Raw genomic sequence first — 19,297 nt, 5'->3', positions numbered from 1 at the left:
GTCTTAGGAAAGTGGAGCCTTCACGCTGGATGTGCCTTTCCTTTCATCTTTTCGGATTTTATGTTTACTGGGAGTTTCATAACCGAGAGATGTCACCCATCTCTGCCAGGGCCACAGGTGCGCCAACACCAAGGGTTACTGTATATGCCTCTCCTCTACCCTTATCTTTTTGTTTGTTTGTTTGTTTTGGTTTTTTTGTTTAAATTCTTCGGTATTTCTCTCAACTGTTTTTCTAAAACATTGTAGTGTGAAAACGTCTGCTGATTGCATATCAGTTATATCTCAGTAAAGCTGGAAAAGGATAGAAAATAATGTTAAAATTTCAAAAACCAACGGAGATTTATAGAAACCATACTGCATGCCTGGCAACACACGCTTCTGCCTGAGGCTTTTTCTGCCAAGAACCCTAAGGATTCCTGAAGTCATTCGCACCGTTTTTACTGGTCTTCAGTCTCCTTGCTTGGTGGTGCTCTGATCTCCCCGTTGCCAGACTGTTACAGCTGCCTGCTTCCAATTCTCCTAAATCGACGCAGACGTGAGGGTGACTAGCCACCAGGTCGTCTCACCCCACCGATAGGAGCTGCACCTGTCCCCAGTCAGAGTTGTTGCAGGTAGAGAGAGAAATCAGAGGTGTTCCTGAAGTCTTGAGACTGAGTGACTAGGTAAGAGAAACAGGAACGGAAGATGACTTATATGGGAGAGGCGTTACGTTAGACGTCCGCAGACTTGTGCAACAGAGCCTGGGTATGTGTCCCATAGAAGTGAGTTCGTAACAAAGCTGTCGCCTCGTGGCTAGTTTTATAGCTTCAGCTTCCAAGTGGCATCTCACACAAAAAAAACAAAATGTGCCCCTGCAACACTATAAATACATACACATGTACCTATACACACGTACACACACACACATGCGTGGCCACCAGTAAGCTACAAGGTACCTGGGCTGTGTCATCTGAAAGTAAGAGCTGACGCCCATTCATTCATGCAGCTGTTCATTGAGAGCCTCCCCTGGACCAGGCACCTCGCCTGGAGTGACAGGTACGCGCATCCTGGGGGAGCTCGAGGGGGAGCAGTGTGGCCTCGAGGGCCGGTGGATGGTCCAGCAGTTCCATACCTGTTAGCTTTGTGACCCCAGGCAACTTAATTCCTCTCCACGTCTTCGGTTTCTCGTATAGAAAATGAGGAATAATAATAATATCTACCTCATCACATTTTTATGAGGATTGAAAGTATTTTTCTTATTGGAGTATAGTTGATTTATAATGTTGTATTAGTTTCAGGTACACAGCAAAGTGATTCAGTTATATATTCTTTCTTAGATTCTTTTCTTATTATAGGTTATTACACGATATTGAGTAGAGTTCCCTGTGCTGTACAGTAGGTCCTTGTTAGTTACCTGTTTTACATATAGTAGTGTGTATATGTTAATCCCAACCTCCTAATTTATCCTCCCCCTTTCCCCTTTGGTAACCATAAATTTGTTTTCTACGACTGTGAGTCTATTTCTGTTTTGTAAATAAGTTCATTTGTATCATGTTTTTAGATTCCACATATAAGTGATATCATATGGTATTTGTCTTTCTCTGTCTGACTTCACTTAGTATGATAACCTCTGGGTCCATCCATATTGCTGCAAATGGCATTATTTCATTCTTTTTTTTTTTTTTTTCCTTGCGTTATGCGGGCCTCTCACTGTTGTGGCCTCTCCCATTTGCGGAGCACAGGCTCCGGACGCGCAGGCTCAGCGGCCATGGCTCACGGGCCCAGCCGCTCCGCGGCATGCGGGATCCTCCCGAAACGGGGCACGAACCCGCGTCTCCTGCATCGGCAGGCGGACTCTCAAGCACTGCGCCACCAGGGAAGCCCTATTTCATTCTTTTTTATGGCTACTATTCCATCGTATATATGTACCACATCTTCTTTATCCATTCATCTGTCGATGGACACTTAGCTTGCTTCCATGTCTATTTACATGGCTATTGTAAATAGTGATGCAGTGATCACTGGGGTGCATGTGTCTTTTCAAACTAGAGTCTTCTCCAGATTTAAGCCCAGGAGTGGGATTTCTGGGTCATATGGTAGCTCTATTTTTAGTCTTTTAAGGAACCTCCATACTGTTCTCCATAGTGGCTGTATCAATTTACATTCCCACCAGCAGTGTAGGAGGGTTCCCTTTTCTCCACACCCTCTCCAGCATTTATGATTTGTAGCCTTTTTGATGATGGCCATTCTGATCAGTGCGAGGTGGTACCTCATTGTAGTTTTCATTTGCATTTCTCTAATAATTAGTGATATTGAGCATCTTTTCATGTGCCTGTTGGCTATCTGTATGTGTTCTAAAAGTTAGTATTTATAAGACATTTAGGACAGAGCAGCGTGTTTAAAGGCCCCGTGGCCAGAAGGAGACTGGCAGGAGACTGGTGTGATGGAACAGAGGCGGGGCAGAGGGTGGAGATTCAGCTGCAGGTGGAAGTAGGGGCTGGTCCATGGAAAGCGTTTAGGAGTTTTGGTTTTTGCTCCAAGTAATGGGAAGCTGTTGGAGGGTTTAAGAGAGAGAGAGAGAGAGAGAGAGAGAGAGAGTGTGTGTGTGTGTGTGTGTGTGTGTGTGTACACAGCGTGTTGAGCAAAAGAAGCCAGAAACAAAAGAGTATGTGCCACATGCCTCCATTGTTGTGGTCGAGTCTCAGACAGGAAGCATCCATGATGACAGAGCTCAGAACAGAGGTTATGTCAGTGGAGGCAGCAGGGGGAGAGTTCTCTGAGGTGGGTTCTCTCGGGGTTCTCCCCGAGGCCTGGAGACCACCACCTTGGTGGCCGTGGTTAAACAGGTAGATGCGTACGTAAAAACTTAGGCTGTGACTTAAGATTAATGTACTTTGTGGACTTAACTGTATGCATTTAATACCTCAATTTTAAAAAAGAAAAATGGTGAGTGATAAGGATGCAGGGGTGCATGCCTGACCCAGCTCGTGGGCTATTTCAGTCACACCTGGAACAGAAATTACTGAAGCTCTACTAGGGTGCTGACGGTGGTGGTGAAGACGAATGGATGGACTTGGAATGCTACAACCCACAAGACTTGTGATGGACTGGATATAGAAAGCGAGGGGATGAGAGAGGTCCAGGACGACTCCCGGGCTCCTGGTTCCATCCCCTGAGATTCTGAAAGCCGTGGGATGTAACTGTCAAGAACGCTGCTTGCCTGGGTTAGACTCCAAGGCTCCTTCACTTTCTAATTGTGTGACCCTGTACCCTCTGCGCCTTATTTTCATCTGTGAACTGGAAACAGTGACAAGGCTTCAATGAGCTAATTCACATCAAGCGCTTAGAAGGGCTGCGCACAGTAGGCTCTGAGTAACTGTTAGCTGTTATCTAATGGGACCGGGCTGGGGAATGAAGACCTGAGTTAAGTTAGGTTAGACGTGTGGAGTGTATAGAGCCTGTAAGTCATCCAGAGAGAGTTGGGTGGGGCGCTGCTCTGGTCCCAGAGCTCAGGGAAGGTCAGCAGCGAGGACAGAAGTGAATCGCTGGCCATCTGTTGCCAGGAGGGCTCTAACCGCCTGGGCTGTGAGCCATCCTCGGAACCTAATGGCCCGGTGGGGAGGACATGCCCAGACAGGGGACGAGCCCAGGGAGAAAACCAGGGGTGACGGGTCCCAGGGCCAAGGGGACATGACACGAGGTTGAGAGCAGGGCGGGGATGTCGAAAGCTGCTGAGAATCCAGCCAGGACGAAGGCATCTTCTGCCAGACACCCTGCTGGGCACCTTAACTCCATGGCCGAGGGCTCCCACCCTGTTCCCACCCCCGGGCATCCCTGGAATCGCCCAGGCTGCACAGACTGAAGCTCAGGGTCGAGGCTTCAGTGGCAGAGAAGGATCTGACGGGGGGTGGGGGTGGGGGTGGGGGGGGGTCCTTGTTTTATCCCCGTCGTCTTCCTCCCCCCACAGCCCGGGTGCCACCCCAGTGGGGACCTGGGAATCAGGGTCCTGGGCCCGTTGTTCCACACCCATTTATTTTACTCAAATGCAGTCCCGTGCACCTACCTTGCTCTGCTTACCAGTCAGATGAAAAAGGTGGGCTCGAATAATCCTTTTCGTGTTGGAGTCTTTCATCGTAATTGTGAGCAGCTTTGAGAAGTGTACTACTTGTAGACGTTACTGCGACTGTGCTCCTTACGCTGGGCTCTGTGCCCCATCTTTCTCGCGTTTGTTATGTTTACTCACTGAGAAGTAATTTGAAACGTGTTACTAGTAAAACAAGCAGATATATTACAGGGCAGAACAGCTACACAGGAGACCCTACAGGAAAATTACTCTGACAAGGGCTGCTCTGTGCTCTGCTGTCACAGGGTTTGGGGAACGCTAGCCCTGGTGAAATGAAACTAAGAAATTCTTCGTTACCATTAGGTGTGTTTATTCATGGGTTTTGACCTTTTTCTTAACCCTTTCAAACGTCTTCTCGGTTACTGGTTAGAACACACTATCCTCACGTACCCTAAATCTTCTGTGTCCCAACGCTCCCAGGGTTTAGGGTCAAGGCCCATGGTAGGCAGCTAGCTGGTCTCTACAGCTTACTAGTTCAATATTTGGCCAAAGCCATAATCTTCCTTAAATCAGATTCCTCTCAGTGATGACAAAACTAACCAGAGAGGGGAAAGCGCCTACCTTCCTTCTTTCCAGCTCCCTGGTTTAAGACTTTCTTCTTTCTTCATGATAAAAAACAAAAAACTAACATCATCTGCTTAGAAAATACAGCCCTCTAAGACCATTTCCAGCCGAAGGAAGGATTTTTATCAGCTTCCCCGTGGGTCTCGCCGGCCTGGAATCAACAGAACCCATTTCTCATGTTCCTGAGGTCATTTAAGGTATCTCTTAGCCCATTTCCCCAAATCTGAGAACATGAGACATGGGTTTTCCTTACAAAAACCCTTTCTAGTCCTCTTTAAAAGTGTTTCACTGGGCTTCCCCGGTGGCGCAGTGGTTAGGCTGCTGAGCCTGCGCGTCCGGAGCCTGTGCTCCGCAGCGGGAGAGGCCACAGCAGTGAGGGCCCGCGTACCGCAAAAAAAAAAAAAAGTGTTTCACTAACAGTGTTACAAATTACAACATCCAAACCCTCAAACTTCTGAACTTCCAACTAAAGCAGGAAACGATCCCATTCCCTCGCGGCTCTGCTGTCCCCGCCGTACAGGTGGCTCCTGGACCAGCTCTCCAGTTGTGAGCTACCTTCCAGAACCGTCCTCCCAGCCCCCGACGTGGTGACGCGCCACCCCGTCCGATTCCGCGTACCTAGAACCGAGCCCTCACCCTCCCGCCGGCTCCCCGGTGCCGCCCAGTTCTCCCAGTGGAATCACTGCCCTTAGGATCGCCCGACTAGAGAATTAATCACGAGCTTCCCTTTCCTCTGCGATCCTCTGCATGCTGCGATCGATAGTTCTTGTCTCCTAAGATCTACCTTAGAGTCACTGCCTTCTCTGCTCCGTCTGTGACGCTTCATCAAGACCCTCACCCACTCTGCACCTTCCGCACCAGAACCTGCCCTTTTTTTTTTTTTTAACATCTTTATTGGAGTATAATTGCTTTACAATGTTGCGTTAGTTTCTGGTGTATAACAAAGTATAACACTTTTTATAACAAAGTGAATCAGCTATACATATACATATATCCCCATATCCCCTCTCTCTTGCGTCTCCCTCCCACCCTCCCTATCCCACCCCTCTAGGTGGTCACAAAGCACCGAGCTGATCTCCCTGTGCTATACAGCTGCTTCCCACTAGCTAGCTATTTTACGATTGGTAGTGTATATAAGTCCATGCCACTCTCTCGCTTCGTCCCAACTTACCCTTCCCCCTCCCTGTGTCCTCAAGTCCATTCTCTACGTCTGCGTCTTTGTTCCTGTCCTGCCCCTAGGTTCGTCAGAACCACTTTTTTTTTTAGATTCCATATATATGTGTTAGCGTATGGTATTTGTCTTTCTCTTTCTGACTTACTTCACTCTGTATGACAGTCTCTAGACCTCACTACAAATAACTCAGTTTCCTTCCTTTTTATGGCTGAGTAATATTCCATTGTATATATGTGCCACATCTTCTTTATCCATTCATCTGTCGATGGACACTTAGGTTGCTTCCATCTCTGGGCTATTGTAAATAGAGCTGCAGTGAACATTGTGGTACATGACTCTTTTTGAATGATGGTTTTCTCAGGGTGTATGCCCAGTGGTGGGATTGCTGGGTCGTATGGTGGTTCTGTTTTTAGAAGAACCTGCCCTTTCTGACGCGTCCTCTGCAGATTCTATTCCGGACTCCTAGACCCCCATCTCCCTCAGCTGAGGATCTGCTGTAGCAGCCCCTGCCCGTCCTCTGCCGGCCCGTCCTCTGCTCCGCTGCCCCACCCCCCCTGCCCACCGTGTCTCCCTCTTTCCCACCCCTGGGATGCTCCATCTCCTCTCGGTGCTTCTCCATTTCCTGCTCCTTCAGGCTGGCTGAAGGCCCTGCCACCCGCTGGGACTCTCTCCGGGCTCCCGCCCACCCTGAGCGCTGCCCTTGTTTGGAATCCTTTTTGTCTGGTCACTGCTGCCCTGATCCCCCCCAGGGGGGTAAGTTCGGCTTCCCTAACTGGCGTGGAAAGCGAGTCTGACTTAGAAGCAGGGAGACCAGCTCCGCGGCGCTGGTCCAGGTAAGAGGTGACGTTGGCCGGGCTTGGGGCAGAGAGCACGGCACCGAGAACGTCCTCGTGCGCGTGTATTTGAAGGCGTCCTGATCGCGCGATGGGAGGTGGCGGGCGTCAAGGCGACCCCACGCTTCCGGCCGGGGTGCCTGGAAGGGTGGACCGGCCAAAGCTGAGCTGGAGAAGGCGCAGGTGGAGGCCCGAGCGAGGAGGGGGGGCCGGGACGGGGTCTGCAGCGTCCAGGGGCCCCGAAGAGAAGGCAGCCGGGCCTGGGGTCTGCAGGGGAGCGGGGGCGCCCTCGGCGCGGCGGCTGCGCGAGTCACCGAGGGCGGGGCGCGTGCAGGGGGCATCGGACCGAGCCCTGAGCCCGGCCCTTGCTGTGGGGCGTCGGGAAGGAGGCAGACACCCAGCGCGGCGGCAGCCGTCGGGGAAGCGGACAGAAACCCAGGGCGTGTCGTGTGCCGATGGCGCCCGCGAGGCGCGGTGGAGCGCTGCGGGGGCACCAGCGGCACGAGGGCCTGCGGAGGACACAGATTCACGGCTGGCAGTGTGGGCCACGCAGCGACACGGGCCGGGGACGTGGAGGACGACAGTGAGCGGGGCCTCGGCCTGGGAGGGCCCGCGGGATCCGCTCAGGAGGGCCGGCCCGTCCGCGGGACCAGGCGCTGCAGGGAAGCCACAGATGTCCGGCCTGACGTCCCCACCCCGGGCTGCAGGGCCGAGGTGTGCGCGCAGCGGGCCAGGAGAGGGACTGGGGGGCGGGGGGCTGCATTTAGGGGCGGGCGTGGACTCCGACGGGGTGGCTGTCCTCCAGCTACGCCGCTGCAGGGCAGGGTCAGCTGGCGGCTGGGTTTAACCAGGGCTGTGCTTTGACCGCGTTTGGGGGGGAAGGCTGGCGTCACAGGGGCTAATTACAGCCACTGACCACGGACGTTAAGCCTTGGGTCGGGGGGCAGAGGGCACCCCAGGGGTGACCGTGAGAAGGCAGTGGCTGCCGGAAGGACAGGGGCATGCGCCTGGGAGGGAGGTGAGTCTGCAGCTCCCGGGGCTGAGGCTCGGGTGAGGGGCCGTGGACAAGGTCACCAGGAAAGAGGGGTCCTAGGAACTGAGAGGACAGGAGAGGTCATGGAGGTGACGGGGCGGCCGGAAACAAAAGGTCAGAAGTGAGGTTCCGAGCTGCGGAGGGGGGTCTGGAAGCTGCAGAGAGGAGGACAGGTTCACATGAAAAACTGTGGGGATTTAAGCATTTTAGGGATCATTATGTTCTCATTTGAAGACCTTGTCTTTATCATTATGGGATTTAGGCAAGTATCAGAATTGTTAAAGGTGTGTTTCATTTGTTTCTTTAGCTTTGTAAAAATTTCCCAGGACCACAGACAGACATCATTTGTTCTTTCTCTGGCACAGGCAGCTCACTTTCCCTGTGATCTATTCAGTCCCCCTAATGTGGTCAAGTGTAGGCACTGACGTTTTTATTTTAATTTTTATTTTTGTCTGCATTGGGTCTTCGTTGCGGTGCACAGGCTTCTCACTGCGATGGCTTCTCTTGTTGCGGAGCACAGGCTCTAGACAGGTGGGCTTCAGTAGTTGTGGCTCGTGGGCTCTAGAGCGCAGGCTCAGTAGTTGTAGTGCACGGGCTTAGTTGCTCCGCAGCATGTGGGAACTTCCCAGACCAGGGCTTGAACCTGTGTCCCCTGCATTGGCAGGCAGGTTCTCAACCACTGCACCACCAGGGGAGCCCAGCAGTGACATTTTTAGAAGGTGAAACTTCTAACTATATTTTGTGTTTCCAAACAGTTGCCTTTGGGTCTACGTTTTTCTACTTTGAAACAGCACTGGGATCTGTTTTCTGAGATGTATCCTCCAGAGCTAGCGGTTTCACTGGGGCCAACCGCCTGGGGGAGTTACAGCAAGAGCCACTCAGGTCACTGTTTCAGAGATTTGCCTTCTGGGTGGGTGTCAGATAGGAGCCCCATGTGTTCCCATGGTCTCTTGCTGCCTCCCCTTCTCTGCCCCCCCCCCACCCCCAGGAGAGGAAGACCAGCTTCTCACACTGCAGGGTTTACAGAGAGGAGCGGGGCATGCTGACAGCCCCTGCAGTTGGTCCAGTGCCAGCTGCAGCCCTGTGGGTACCTCCTTCCGGGCAGGGCCAGCAAACTCACCGCACCGCAGGTCTAAGGCCCAGGTGTCCAGCCGGCTTTATGAATGATGAAAGTGGGTTTGGTCTGTTAGACACCTGTGTCTGTCTCCCAGCTGGTATTGAACCTGGGGTGGGGGGAAAGAGAGGCATTATTTATTGGAAGCTTTAGAACCTCAACAGCTGAGCACCCCTACAAACGCGTGCATGGGTCTGTTAACCCCACATAGTAATAGGAAGCTTGAAACAAGTTCATTGCATCCAGAATCCATGCCCTTCCCACTCCCCGTGCCCTGCCTGACTTCATTTCTTGCTGAAATCACTGCAGTCCTTTCCTTGGCGTCGTCTGTCTCTGATCTCAGCCCCTCTGTACCATCTGCAGCGTGATCTTCCTAACATCTGGATTTCGTGCCCTGATGTGCCCACGGTTCTCGTGGCTCCCCGTGAACCATACGTCATGCAGTAGAATCACGATCCGTCTGGTGCCTGCTTACTCAGCCTCATCACCTTGGTACAGACTTACGGGCTTTTAACAGTGAGCTTTTGTCACGGTGGCCCCCCACCAGGCCCTTGGTCCCGTGCGCTTCACCCCCCCAGTGATCTGGAGCTGTTCGTGTCAGCGTGTGTGTGCGATCCCAGACACCCCCGCCCCACGCGCCCCTCCCTGAGCAAATATCCTCCTGTCCCATCTCCAAATCACATGCCGCCTCCGGGAAGCCTGCCCGGCTCTCATTTCCCATCCCATGAGGTGACGTGTCCTGTCCTGCTGTAATTTCTAGGAAGTCCTGGGGAAGCAGACACTGTGTCCTTACGTTGCTGTATCCTGGTAACGTAGCCTGACACTCAGACAAACGAATAAACAGGTTACGTCATGGACCCAGCCCTGACTGTAGGGTAGCGGGCGGCGGTTCCAGGATTTTGTACCTTAGGCAGTGCAGGCAAGCTCTGCTGTGATGTCAGATAAGGAACTTCGTCTCCTGGGCCTCGGGTTCCTCGTCTGTGAAGGCGAGCTGAGCCGTGGCTGAGGCCACCTCCAGGATCCTTCCCAGCACTCGTGGTCCCTGCTGCCTTCTGTGACAGCCCCCCAGCCAGAAGGTACCCAGTTGAGCTAAAGCGTCCACCGTGGCTCGTGGTCTGGCTCTGCCCCCTCTCTCCTCCTGGGCCCTCTCATGTGCATCTCTGGGCTCAGCAATAAAGTGCAAGGCCACTTGGGACACGGGTGCAGCTGTCCTCACACCGAGGGGACACTTCACCAGCTCAGCCTCCTACCTGGACCCTGCGATGGGGCCAGGCACTGCGTGTGCTCCGTGGGAGCAGGTGAGCCATGTCTTCTGGGGTGGGCATCTTCAGCTATCTTAACTACGTAGTCACCTTTTTATTATTGAAAAGTATGAAGGAACAGATCCCAGAATCACCGTCCCGTGTGACGCGCCTCCTCCGGCGGGCATCCTTCTGCCTGGCCCGCCCCGCTCCTCCTTGACTCAGCTGTGTTCACACGGGTTCTCGAGAGCCAGAACCAGCCGGAGAGACAGATACACACACGGAGACACGCAGGGGGAGATGGATTATAGGAGTGGCCTCGCACGATTTCGGGGGCTGAGAACTCACAGGACCTGCTGTCTGCAGCCCGGAGAACCAGGAAGGTTCAGCCCAGGTGCAAAGGCCCAATGCCAGGAGCTCCGATGGCCCAGCTCAAGCAGAGAGAACAAATTCACCCTTCCCTTGCCTTTTTGTTCTATTTAGACCCTCAAAGGCTTGGAAATTTCAGAGACACCCTCACATACACACCCAGAAATCATGTTTCACCAGCCCTCTGGGCATCCCTGAGCCGCCCCACCCCCACCCCGCACCGCCAAGCTGACACATTAACTATCACATCAGTCACGCATTTTCTCTCCCTCGAAACCTCCGCAGCCACAGCAGCTACAAATGCCCCATCGACCGTCGTCACTGCGAGCCTGGCCTCTCTGCACCACTACAATTATGGCCACTGGTACGTGCTGAGTTCCAGTTCAGTGGACCAGTCTGCGCTTGATAGGATTTTAGAGCAGTGCCCTTCAGAAAAGGCTCCACAGACAAAGCACTTAAATTGTCCTTGAAAGAAAAATGGGATGTAGACAAACATAATGCTAAAAAAGTATACTTTTTAACTGTTATTCTGTCTTTTAAGTTAACCATAAAAATTGAGTCTTTTTGGTGTACAGATAAGTTTTAACATACGTAGATTTGTATAACCACCCTAACTAAGCACAGGGAATTGAAAAACACCAAGGCACAAATTAGAGTTCTGTGGTATATTTGGCCAGTCAGAACCACACCCCATGGTGCGGTGTCAGCCCCATCCTTAGGTTATGGTTGCTAAAATGTGGGAGAGTACGTCTTAGCTCTGAAGAGGTGTGGCATCATTTCACAGATGGGTATTCCTGTCCCTCTGTTGCCACAAGGAGCAGAGATCATGTGAAGTTCTGGGAAGGGCCAGGGCTTTGGGACCTGACCCCTCAATTCTGTGGTGTGTGATCTCAGGCAAAACAGAAAAAGCCAACCTCCCTGAGCTGCGGGTCCCAAACACGGGAAATAGTTTGCCATGAGAATTCCACAGTGAAGGATGTGTACCTCCTTTTCCCCATATGGCTCAAAACTACCTGCGGAAACTAACACTCACGGTGCGCTCTACCCAGAGGGAAAAGCAGAATCGCTAGTGAACCCTAACACCCACGTCCGGAGTAAATGAACCGTCAACACCCTCCCCTGTTTGGGGTTCAGGGTGGGGAAACGTCTGGGTCGGGGATGAATACCTGGGGGTCACTGAAGCTAGAAGCACAGGGCTGGCAGGGGGCGGTTCCCCTCAGCTTTGCTCTGTAAACAGTGTGGTCCCCCTTGACTGACTTCTACATGAAGGGGCTGGAAGGTTCTGAGCTAACCTATTAAGTCAGTATAGTTTTTTTTTTTTTTTTTTTTTGCGGTCCGCGGGCCTCTTACCGCCGTGGCCTCTCCCGTTGCGGAGCACAGACTCCGGACGCGCAGGCTCAGCGGCCATGGCTCACGGGCCCAGCCGGTCCGCGGCATGTGGGATCTTCCCGCACCGGGGCCCGAACCTGCGTCCCCTGCATCGGCAGGCAGACTCCCAACCACTGCGCCACCAGGGAAGCCCCAGTATAGCTTTTTTAAGGAAGGCACAAATGCAAAGGCCACATTTTATAAAGCAGAGCCAGTGGCTCTTTGGCCTTAGCTGAGACCCTTTAGTAGTACTGATCCTCCACAGCTGAGGGTTCAAACGAAGATCTCATGACAGAGAGAGATTTCTGCCTCCTACCGGCTGCCTCCTTGTCACGTATGTACACATGCATCCACACACACATCTGCGTAATGATCATCTTATGCCACCATTCACGGAGAAAAGTGGGAACTCCACCCCAAATTCACCCAGACTACTGACCTGTCCTGTTATTTTGGAGGCTCCTTTAGTCCAGAGCTGTCAGTAAATTCCACTTAATCCTCTTTTCTTCCAGGATATCCTTTGGTAAACAAGCATCCTGGGCTCTGTGGGGAAAAAGCTGTGCCTCACTGGGAAGCTATACTTCTTAACCCGTGCGCCCCACACCACCCCCAGGTTATCTGAGTCCAGCTTTCATTGCCTTTGAGCTGTTTCACAACCCTAGGCCGTAAAGTCCTACTGGCAATGCACACGATTCTTGTCTGTGGGCTAGAAGTGAAATCTGTCTGGTGAAGGGAATATCCCCCTACCCCACGGAAAAGCCAGTATTTTGGTCCATTTGCAACTTCCTTTCAGTATTTCTAATCTATAAATGTGTTATCTGTTTCTCCTTTGAACAAGTATAGCGTCTGTCAGTTACATAAAATGAACACATCTTAAATATTCATTTTACACTGATATGAGTTATGATTTTTTTTAACTTGTCTTTTAATCATTTTTAGCCAGAACCTTCTAAGTCAACATAGATAAACGTGGTTATCTCTGAGGTCACCTTAGAGGGAAACAATAACACACCACCATCCACCACCCTGTAATAACGCCCACATGCCCCGCCCAGACTCCTTTTTCTGGCAGTTGGTGGCAGGTGTATGTGTGTCGAAAAGTTTGAAATGAAATTAGGATTTAGAGCAAATGGCCATGAACTGTTGTACCAAAAGGCTTGAAGTGAAAGCAGGCCTGTCGGGGCGAAGCTGGATGGAGGCACATGTCACAGGGCACGTAGAGCTCTCTCGGCCACTCTCTTAACCTGTACTGCTTGCAGCCTCACGATTCTCATTTTTTACAACGTACCCGTGGGGACAGAATGATGCTTTGCTAGACAGGAGAGTTGACTGCCTCAGTCAGAACGCTTAGGGCAATGTCAAGGGCAGTAGCAAAGCAATTTTATGATCTGTGCCTTCAGAGCAGAGCCTGGGCTCCAGGGTAAGGCTGCACTGGTACACCTGAGGCCCATCAATCACGAGGACCCAGGAAGCGAAAGCACGGGGACTGAGGATAATAAAGGAAGTATTGGGGGAGTATCCCATACTTAAACTCGTTTCAGTAAGCGGAAGGTTTTAACTAAAGCTCAGCAATAAAAAGAATCAGGTGTCCTATTATATTTATAAAAAACCTGCCCATCATCTCTGTTTCTATGGCAATGAACTACTCTACACACATGTCCTTATATACATCGGGGAGTGTATTTGGAGGATAAATTCCTAAATTTAATTTTAAGTAAACTAAATCTTGATTAAACTTCCCCAGAAATTATTTTACTTAGGATCGGAAAGTCAGCATGCACCTAGTCTCAATTATTTTGAGTGAAGAATCAGATCCCTGTAATTCTTTACTTCCTCTGATTTCAAGCTGAATAAATAAATAAAGGGGAAGCATTTTCATTTATTGACTTTTGCAGTACGTGCTTTAAACTGAGGTCAGGAACTGCATCTCGATCAGCTTTGCTTCCTGGCACTTTGCACGTGCCTGCGAGAGAGTAAGTGTTCAATAAATGTGGGCGGGAGAAGTAGGCACCAAATTAGCTTCCAAAGTCTCGTTCCAAACGTGAGAAAGGCTCACTTACGTCCTTTCTGCTGGATTAAAAACAGGTTTGAGGTACTGCTCTTCTGTGTACCAGGATACATCCTTGATTAAGAAAAACTGTATCCTGAGTATGTGTGTGTTGTACAGAATTTAGAAAAATATACAGCAAACTCCCACCTCTGGTAAGGGGCAGGGTCATGAGAACTACAGCATTCGGTTGCTTGGGCTTCTGCAAACAAAACCTCAACAAAGAGTAGCTTAAAAATGAAGGTTTGTTTTTTTTTTTTTTTCCTGACATTAAAAGGACAAGAGGAGGACAATTCCCGGTTTGGTCAGGCCAGTGACTTAGAAGCATCTGTTACCTAGGATCCAGGCCTATCCCCTCTTCCCACTTGGTTGTTCTCAGGGTGTCCGGGGTCCTCAGGTGGCTTCAGGAACTCTGGGTGTCCTTTGTCGACAGGACAAAGTTGCTTACGTTAGTAGGTGAGGAAAAACTGCCCCCAGCAGGCTCACTCTCAGGTCCCATTGGCCGGGATCGGGTCCAGCCCACGCTTGACCCTGTCCTTCGAAAGGGAAAGGGGATCCCTGTGGTTGGCTTGGACCCAGCATGAGTCTTCCCCTTGGGCTGGGAAGGGACCCCTATCTTGAACACATGGCCCTGCAGAGGTCAGCACCCACAAAACCACCATGCCTTGCCGTTAAGGAGGAAAAGACAGGAGTGGATTTGAGTAACAGAAAGCCCAGGGACACTCAGCTTACTGTATTCCTTTCGGTATTGTTTCAGTTATCAACCTCTGCAACTACTTTTTAGGACGTGTGACTACATCCAACTTTAGGAAGATTCTTGATCCCCAGCTTCAGGGCAGGGTGGCCCAGTGATTCACTGAGTTTACGGATGGTGGGTTTTTCCTTGCAGCTCGAGTCACGTTGAACCAAAGCAAATCTCTTCTGCCTCAGTGTCTTCATCTGCAAAAATTAAAGGAATGACCCTTTCCACTCCCTGCGTCTCAGGGATGTTGGGAGTCACTGACAGCGTGAACGAAGGTACCCCACGGGGAGAATGGTCATTTGTCCTGTTAGGTACCCAAGTCGAAGGGAAGCTGCGAAACGTATCAGAGCTTATGGCAAAATTCAAGGCTGGGGTGAGAAAAGAGAGTGAACCCACGGCCTTGTTTATCAAATCAGTCCCGCTGACGTTGCAGTGGGGTCTTAGGGGGCGGGGGTTGTTGTTGCTGCTGTCACCGTTACGGTAGGATCGTCTTCTTCAAAAGGAAAGGAGCATGAAAACCTAGTAGGGGGGACAATTTTTTCTTTCTCGGACTTTGTCGGAGTGGAGGACTGAGGAACACCTCCGCTGCCTGCCCACCCGGGGTCAGCCCCTCTCCCGTACTAGCCGCCCACTGTCCTCTGGGTAACGGGCACTCCCTCACCCGCCCACCCGGGCCCCTCCTCTGAGAGGCACCCCTTCATCTCTTTTCCCACAGACCTCCCGTCAAAATCCTTAATTTCTCTGAGCCGCTCATCTCAGATGTTCAGTTCTGTCCTCAGGGAAACATGCGGGTTAAAGCACTCAGATGTGGATGGCAGATAACCGTCAACATGTCCCAGAGGGCATTTGCACATAGAGAAGTCTTTATGAACCTGGCGTTAGTGACATGAGCGTTTAGCACAGCGGGGCCTCCCCACTGTGCCTCTGGCCAGCCGGCCGTCGTGACTTTATCAGCACAGAAGCGCGGGCAGCTCAAGGCCCCTGTCTCGGAACCCCGTCCCATCACCTCCCCCCTCCATCAGGACGCACCCCTCCCCGACCTGGCCTCGCAGGGCACAGCCAGGCCTTCTGCTTTGTGCCGTTTACCCCCTTGACCCCATGAGGCTGGATTTACAGCCGTTCGGGGCTGTGGCATCACTTGCTCCGGGAGCCCTGAGCCCGGGACGAAGGATGCTGTCCCGGTGCCGAGGGCACTTGTGTCCCGCGAGGCTCCTGCCTCCACATTCCTCTGGGTTACTCAGAATGCAGAGGCCGTTCTCCGCCCTCAGTTGAACAGTTGATTACTTTTCAAGAATTTGGTTTAGAATTTGTAGTAATTCAAAGGCCTAAACATTTTTTTTTTTTTTTTTGCCTATAAATTTGTTTGCTTGGAGTTTTGCCTGTAGGCTGCTCCACAAAATGTCACTGCTTATTATCCGTCATTGTCATTAAATGGCATCATCTCCCCTGGATCCTCAGAATTCACTGAGTGTGTGCAACCTCACCTTCAGTCTGTGCTTTTTCTGAAAAAGGACGTGAGCCTTGCAGTCGGCCTGTTGTGAACAATGAATTGGTTTGGAGTAACCCTCTCCCCGCCTTTGCCCACAGTTCTGCCGCCAGGAGCGCCTCTCGCCCGCCGGGCGGTACCGGGGAGCCCTGTTTGCCGATCAGCCGACCATGTTCATTACCCCCGCCAGCGGCCCGCCCAGAGCCAAGCTGGGGGAGCTGGTCGTGCTGTGTGGGGTTCGGGTCACGCACATCCCTCGCCAGGCCAGCATCTTCGTCGGACCCGTCCCAAGAAGGAAGGCGGCGACAGTCACGTACCTGTCGGAAAGGTGGATCTTAGGTAGGAACCCACGCACAAGACGACCCTGTGTCCTGGGGGGGCTCGGGGGTAACAGGGAGGTGCCTTGTGATTGCAGTAGCCATTGGGGGTCCCCTTCAGAGCCTCTGTTGTGTGTTCCTGGCCACTGGAACAGGTTTCAGAGGGGAACCTCAGGCCCATGCCCCCTTGCACGCAGCCTGGGGGCCTCTGCCGGATATCTCAGTGTCCACGTATCTGCCTTAACAGAGTCCTGTAAAAAGAGAAAAACACTCCTGTGACTTTCATCTGTTACAAGCCCACCTAGACGTTCCTGCTTTTTACTGTCAGCCCAGGTGCAGTTCGCGGGGACAAAGGAAATCCTATTAGACTTGTGCCACTTGATCTCCCAGCTCGTGTGAAAGACCCAGTAGACCCCGAGCTGCCCCAGCCGGGAGGCCACGGCACCGGCCTGGCCGCCCCCAGCTCCTGGGCCCTCCCCCTGCGTGCCTGCCTCGCTCTGCGTCTGGGCTCTCGGCCAGTGCCGGCTGCCAGGACCCGCCACTGTCACTCCCTTTCAGGCACTTGTCATGATACTCATTTGTCCGCGTGCTCCAAGTGGTACGTTTTAGCGCAAAAGGACTGGGGCTTTTATTTCTAAAAGCAAGTATTGTGTGAATGTGACGTGTGTGTCTGGCGTCGATTCTGCTGCGTTGGGCAAAACACCCACCTTGAGCCTGCAGGGGAGGAGGTGGTGCCAGATGAGTCCCGATTCCTGGGAGGCTGGAGGCTGACACCAGCAACAAGGGGCTACATCTGTTACCCCAGCTCTGGGGGTTGCAGGGGCGCAGGGGAGGCGGACTCGGGCAGCGTATGTGATGTAGTCGAGAGTGGTGGGGTGAACTTGGGGCTCCACTGGGTTTGGATGAACGTACTGGTCGGCCTGGCTGTGGTATGGTACCACAGACCACGGGGCTGAGACAGCAGGGAGGTATTCTCAGCCCTGGGGACCAGACGTCTGAGATCAAAGTGTCCTCGGGGCTGCTTGCTCCGAGGCGTCGCTCCTGCTTGCAGGGGGCCGTCTCTCCCTGTGTCTTCACGTGGCCTTCCCTGCGCGTCCGCATCTCCTCTTATAAGGACACCAGTCACTGGATTAGGGCCCACCCTCATGACCTCAATTTAAGTAGCTCTTTAAAGGCCCTTTTCCCAAACACAGTCCCATTCTGAGGTCCGGGGGGTTCGGGCTTCAACCTGTGGGCTTTGGGGGACACAGTTCAAGCCATGAAATTGAATGAGCCCCGTTTCAGCACTTTTGGCCAAGATCCTTACGTCTTAAGTGTGATCAGTCTCCCTCTGCCTAGGTTTCTTTTTCAATCTTCCTATTTGCTTTCCTTGTCTCTAAATCCCAAACTTCTGGCTTTTCTCACCCCTTCCTAGACATTATCCTTTGACACATTAGCAGAGACCTTGTTTGTCCAGGTTGCATTCATTTATAATAACCACATTTTATGAATATCTTTTAAGTGACTGTTGGTCAGCCTTTGATATATTTTTAAAGTATGACAATCAAAAGTCATTTTTTACTTTCTGGTGCAGAGTAATTTATCTTTTGCCTGGAAACTAATTTCAAAATACCTATGGTTTTAGCTACAGTCCAGAAGCCAAGAGAGGCTGTTTACTCTTTTCTAAATGCCAAGAATATAGCCTTCAAAACATCCAATGTTCTGAAACAGAAGTTCTGGTTTCGGTTTTTAGAAAAGTGCATGTATCAAAATGACACCAACTAGAGACCAGAATTGTGCTTTAAAAAAGGAGCCTCAGGGGCTTCCCTGGTGACGCAGCGGTTGAGAGTCCGCCTGCCGACGCAGGGCACGTGGGTTCGTGCCCCGGTCTGGGAAGATCCCACGTGCCGCGGAGCGGCTGGGCCCGTGAGCCATGGCCGCTGAGCCTGCGCGTCCGGAGCCTGTGCTCCGCAACGGGAGAGGCCACAACAGTGAGAGGCCCGCGTACCACAAAATAAATAAATAAATAAATAAAAATAAAAGTACAATGAGGTATCACTGCACACCTAAAAAAAGAAAAAGGAGCCTCAGGCTTCCCTGGCGGCGCAGTGGTTGAGAGTCCGCCTGCCGATGCAGGGGCCACGGGTTCGTGCCCCGGTCTGGGAAGATCCCACGTGCCGCGGAGCGGCTGGGCCTGTGAGCCGTGGCCGCTGAGCCTGCGCGTCCGGAGCCTGTGCTCCGCAACAGGAGAGGCTACAGCAGTGAGAGGCCCGCGTACCGAAAAAAAAAAAATAAGGAGCCTCATTCAGCTAACAGAACTGTGCACATGATTGATATCAACAGCCCACATCAACAACTAGTCTTTCCAAAGTCTGCAATCGTGCACGGTGCAGAGGGCCGAAGCCTATGTCTGCACTCTTATTATTTCCAGGTTGGGGAACTCAGCCGGCCCCTTCCTGGCCCTGGTGCACTTCTGTGCATGGATTGTGCACAAGTCAGCTGTCTGCCTGTTTCCTTCTGGGGTTTGGCCACTTGACCCCCCTGATGGTGGGTTTTCAGGAGGCGAATGTCTACCTGCTTGAAGCCCAGGGTGTAATTTCCACAGGGCCCTTTGGAGTTCTTTGAGTCTCAGAGCTGGAACTGCAGACCTAGGTTTTTGTTTCTTTCCTCTCCCATAATTCATGTCCTGTCTCTGATTTCTCATTGATCACACCATCTACGTGTGCCCTTGGCAACTCCCAGGTAACCGTGTGTCATGGAATCTTCGGCTCTCGGCATGGTGAAGTCCTCACCTATGACATCAGTCCCGCGGCCCCGTCTGCACTGGGTCCTCCCCAGCCTTGTCGTGTGAATGTTAAATACTTGAAAAATACATGTTCTGTTAGTTTATATGCATCTCTTCCTGAATGGAGTTACGATAAAATAGCT

The 19,297-nt window shown here is 51.9% G+C and overlaps 1 protein-coding gene across 1 annotated transcript in view; it reads left to right on the top strand.

Moving 5' to 3' along the window:
- The window catches only part of MCPH1 (microcephalin 1), a 225,452-nt gene extending 206,501 nt beyond the window's left edge, over positions 1–18,951 (top strand). Inside the window, exons 13-15 of the mRNA XM_007468989.1 lie at positions 16,175–16,412; positions 16,781–16,988; positions 18,801–18,951. Coding sequence (XP_007469051.1) covers positions 16,175–16,412; positions 16,781–16,988; positions 18,801–18,951 — 597 coding nt within the window. The remainder of the gene's footprint in view (positions 1–16,174; positions 16,413–16,780; positions 16,989–18,800) is intronic.
- Positions 18,952–19,297: the final 346 nt, after the last annotated feature.

The sequence above is a fragment of the Lipotes vexillifer genome, unplaced genomic scaffold (assembly GCF_000442215.2).
Source record: "Lipotes vexillifer unplaced genomic scaffold, Lipotes_vexillifer_v1.1 scaffold864, whole genome shotgun sequence".
Taxonomy (NCBI): Eukaryota; Metazoa; Chordata; class Mammalia; order Artiodactyla; family Lipotidae; genus Lipotes; species Lipotes vexillifer.
The sequence above is the reverse complement of the archived record's forward strand: the minus strand, read 5'-3'. Positions and strand labels throughout refer to the sequence as shown.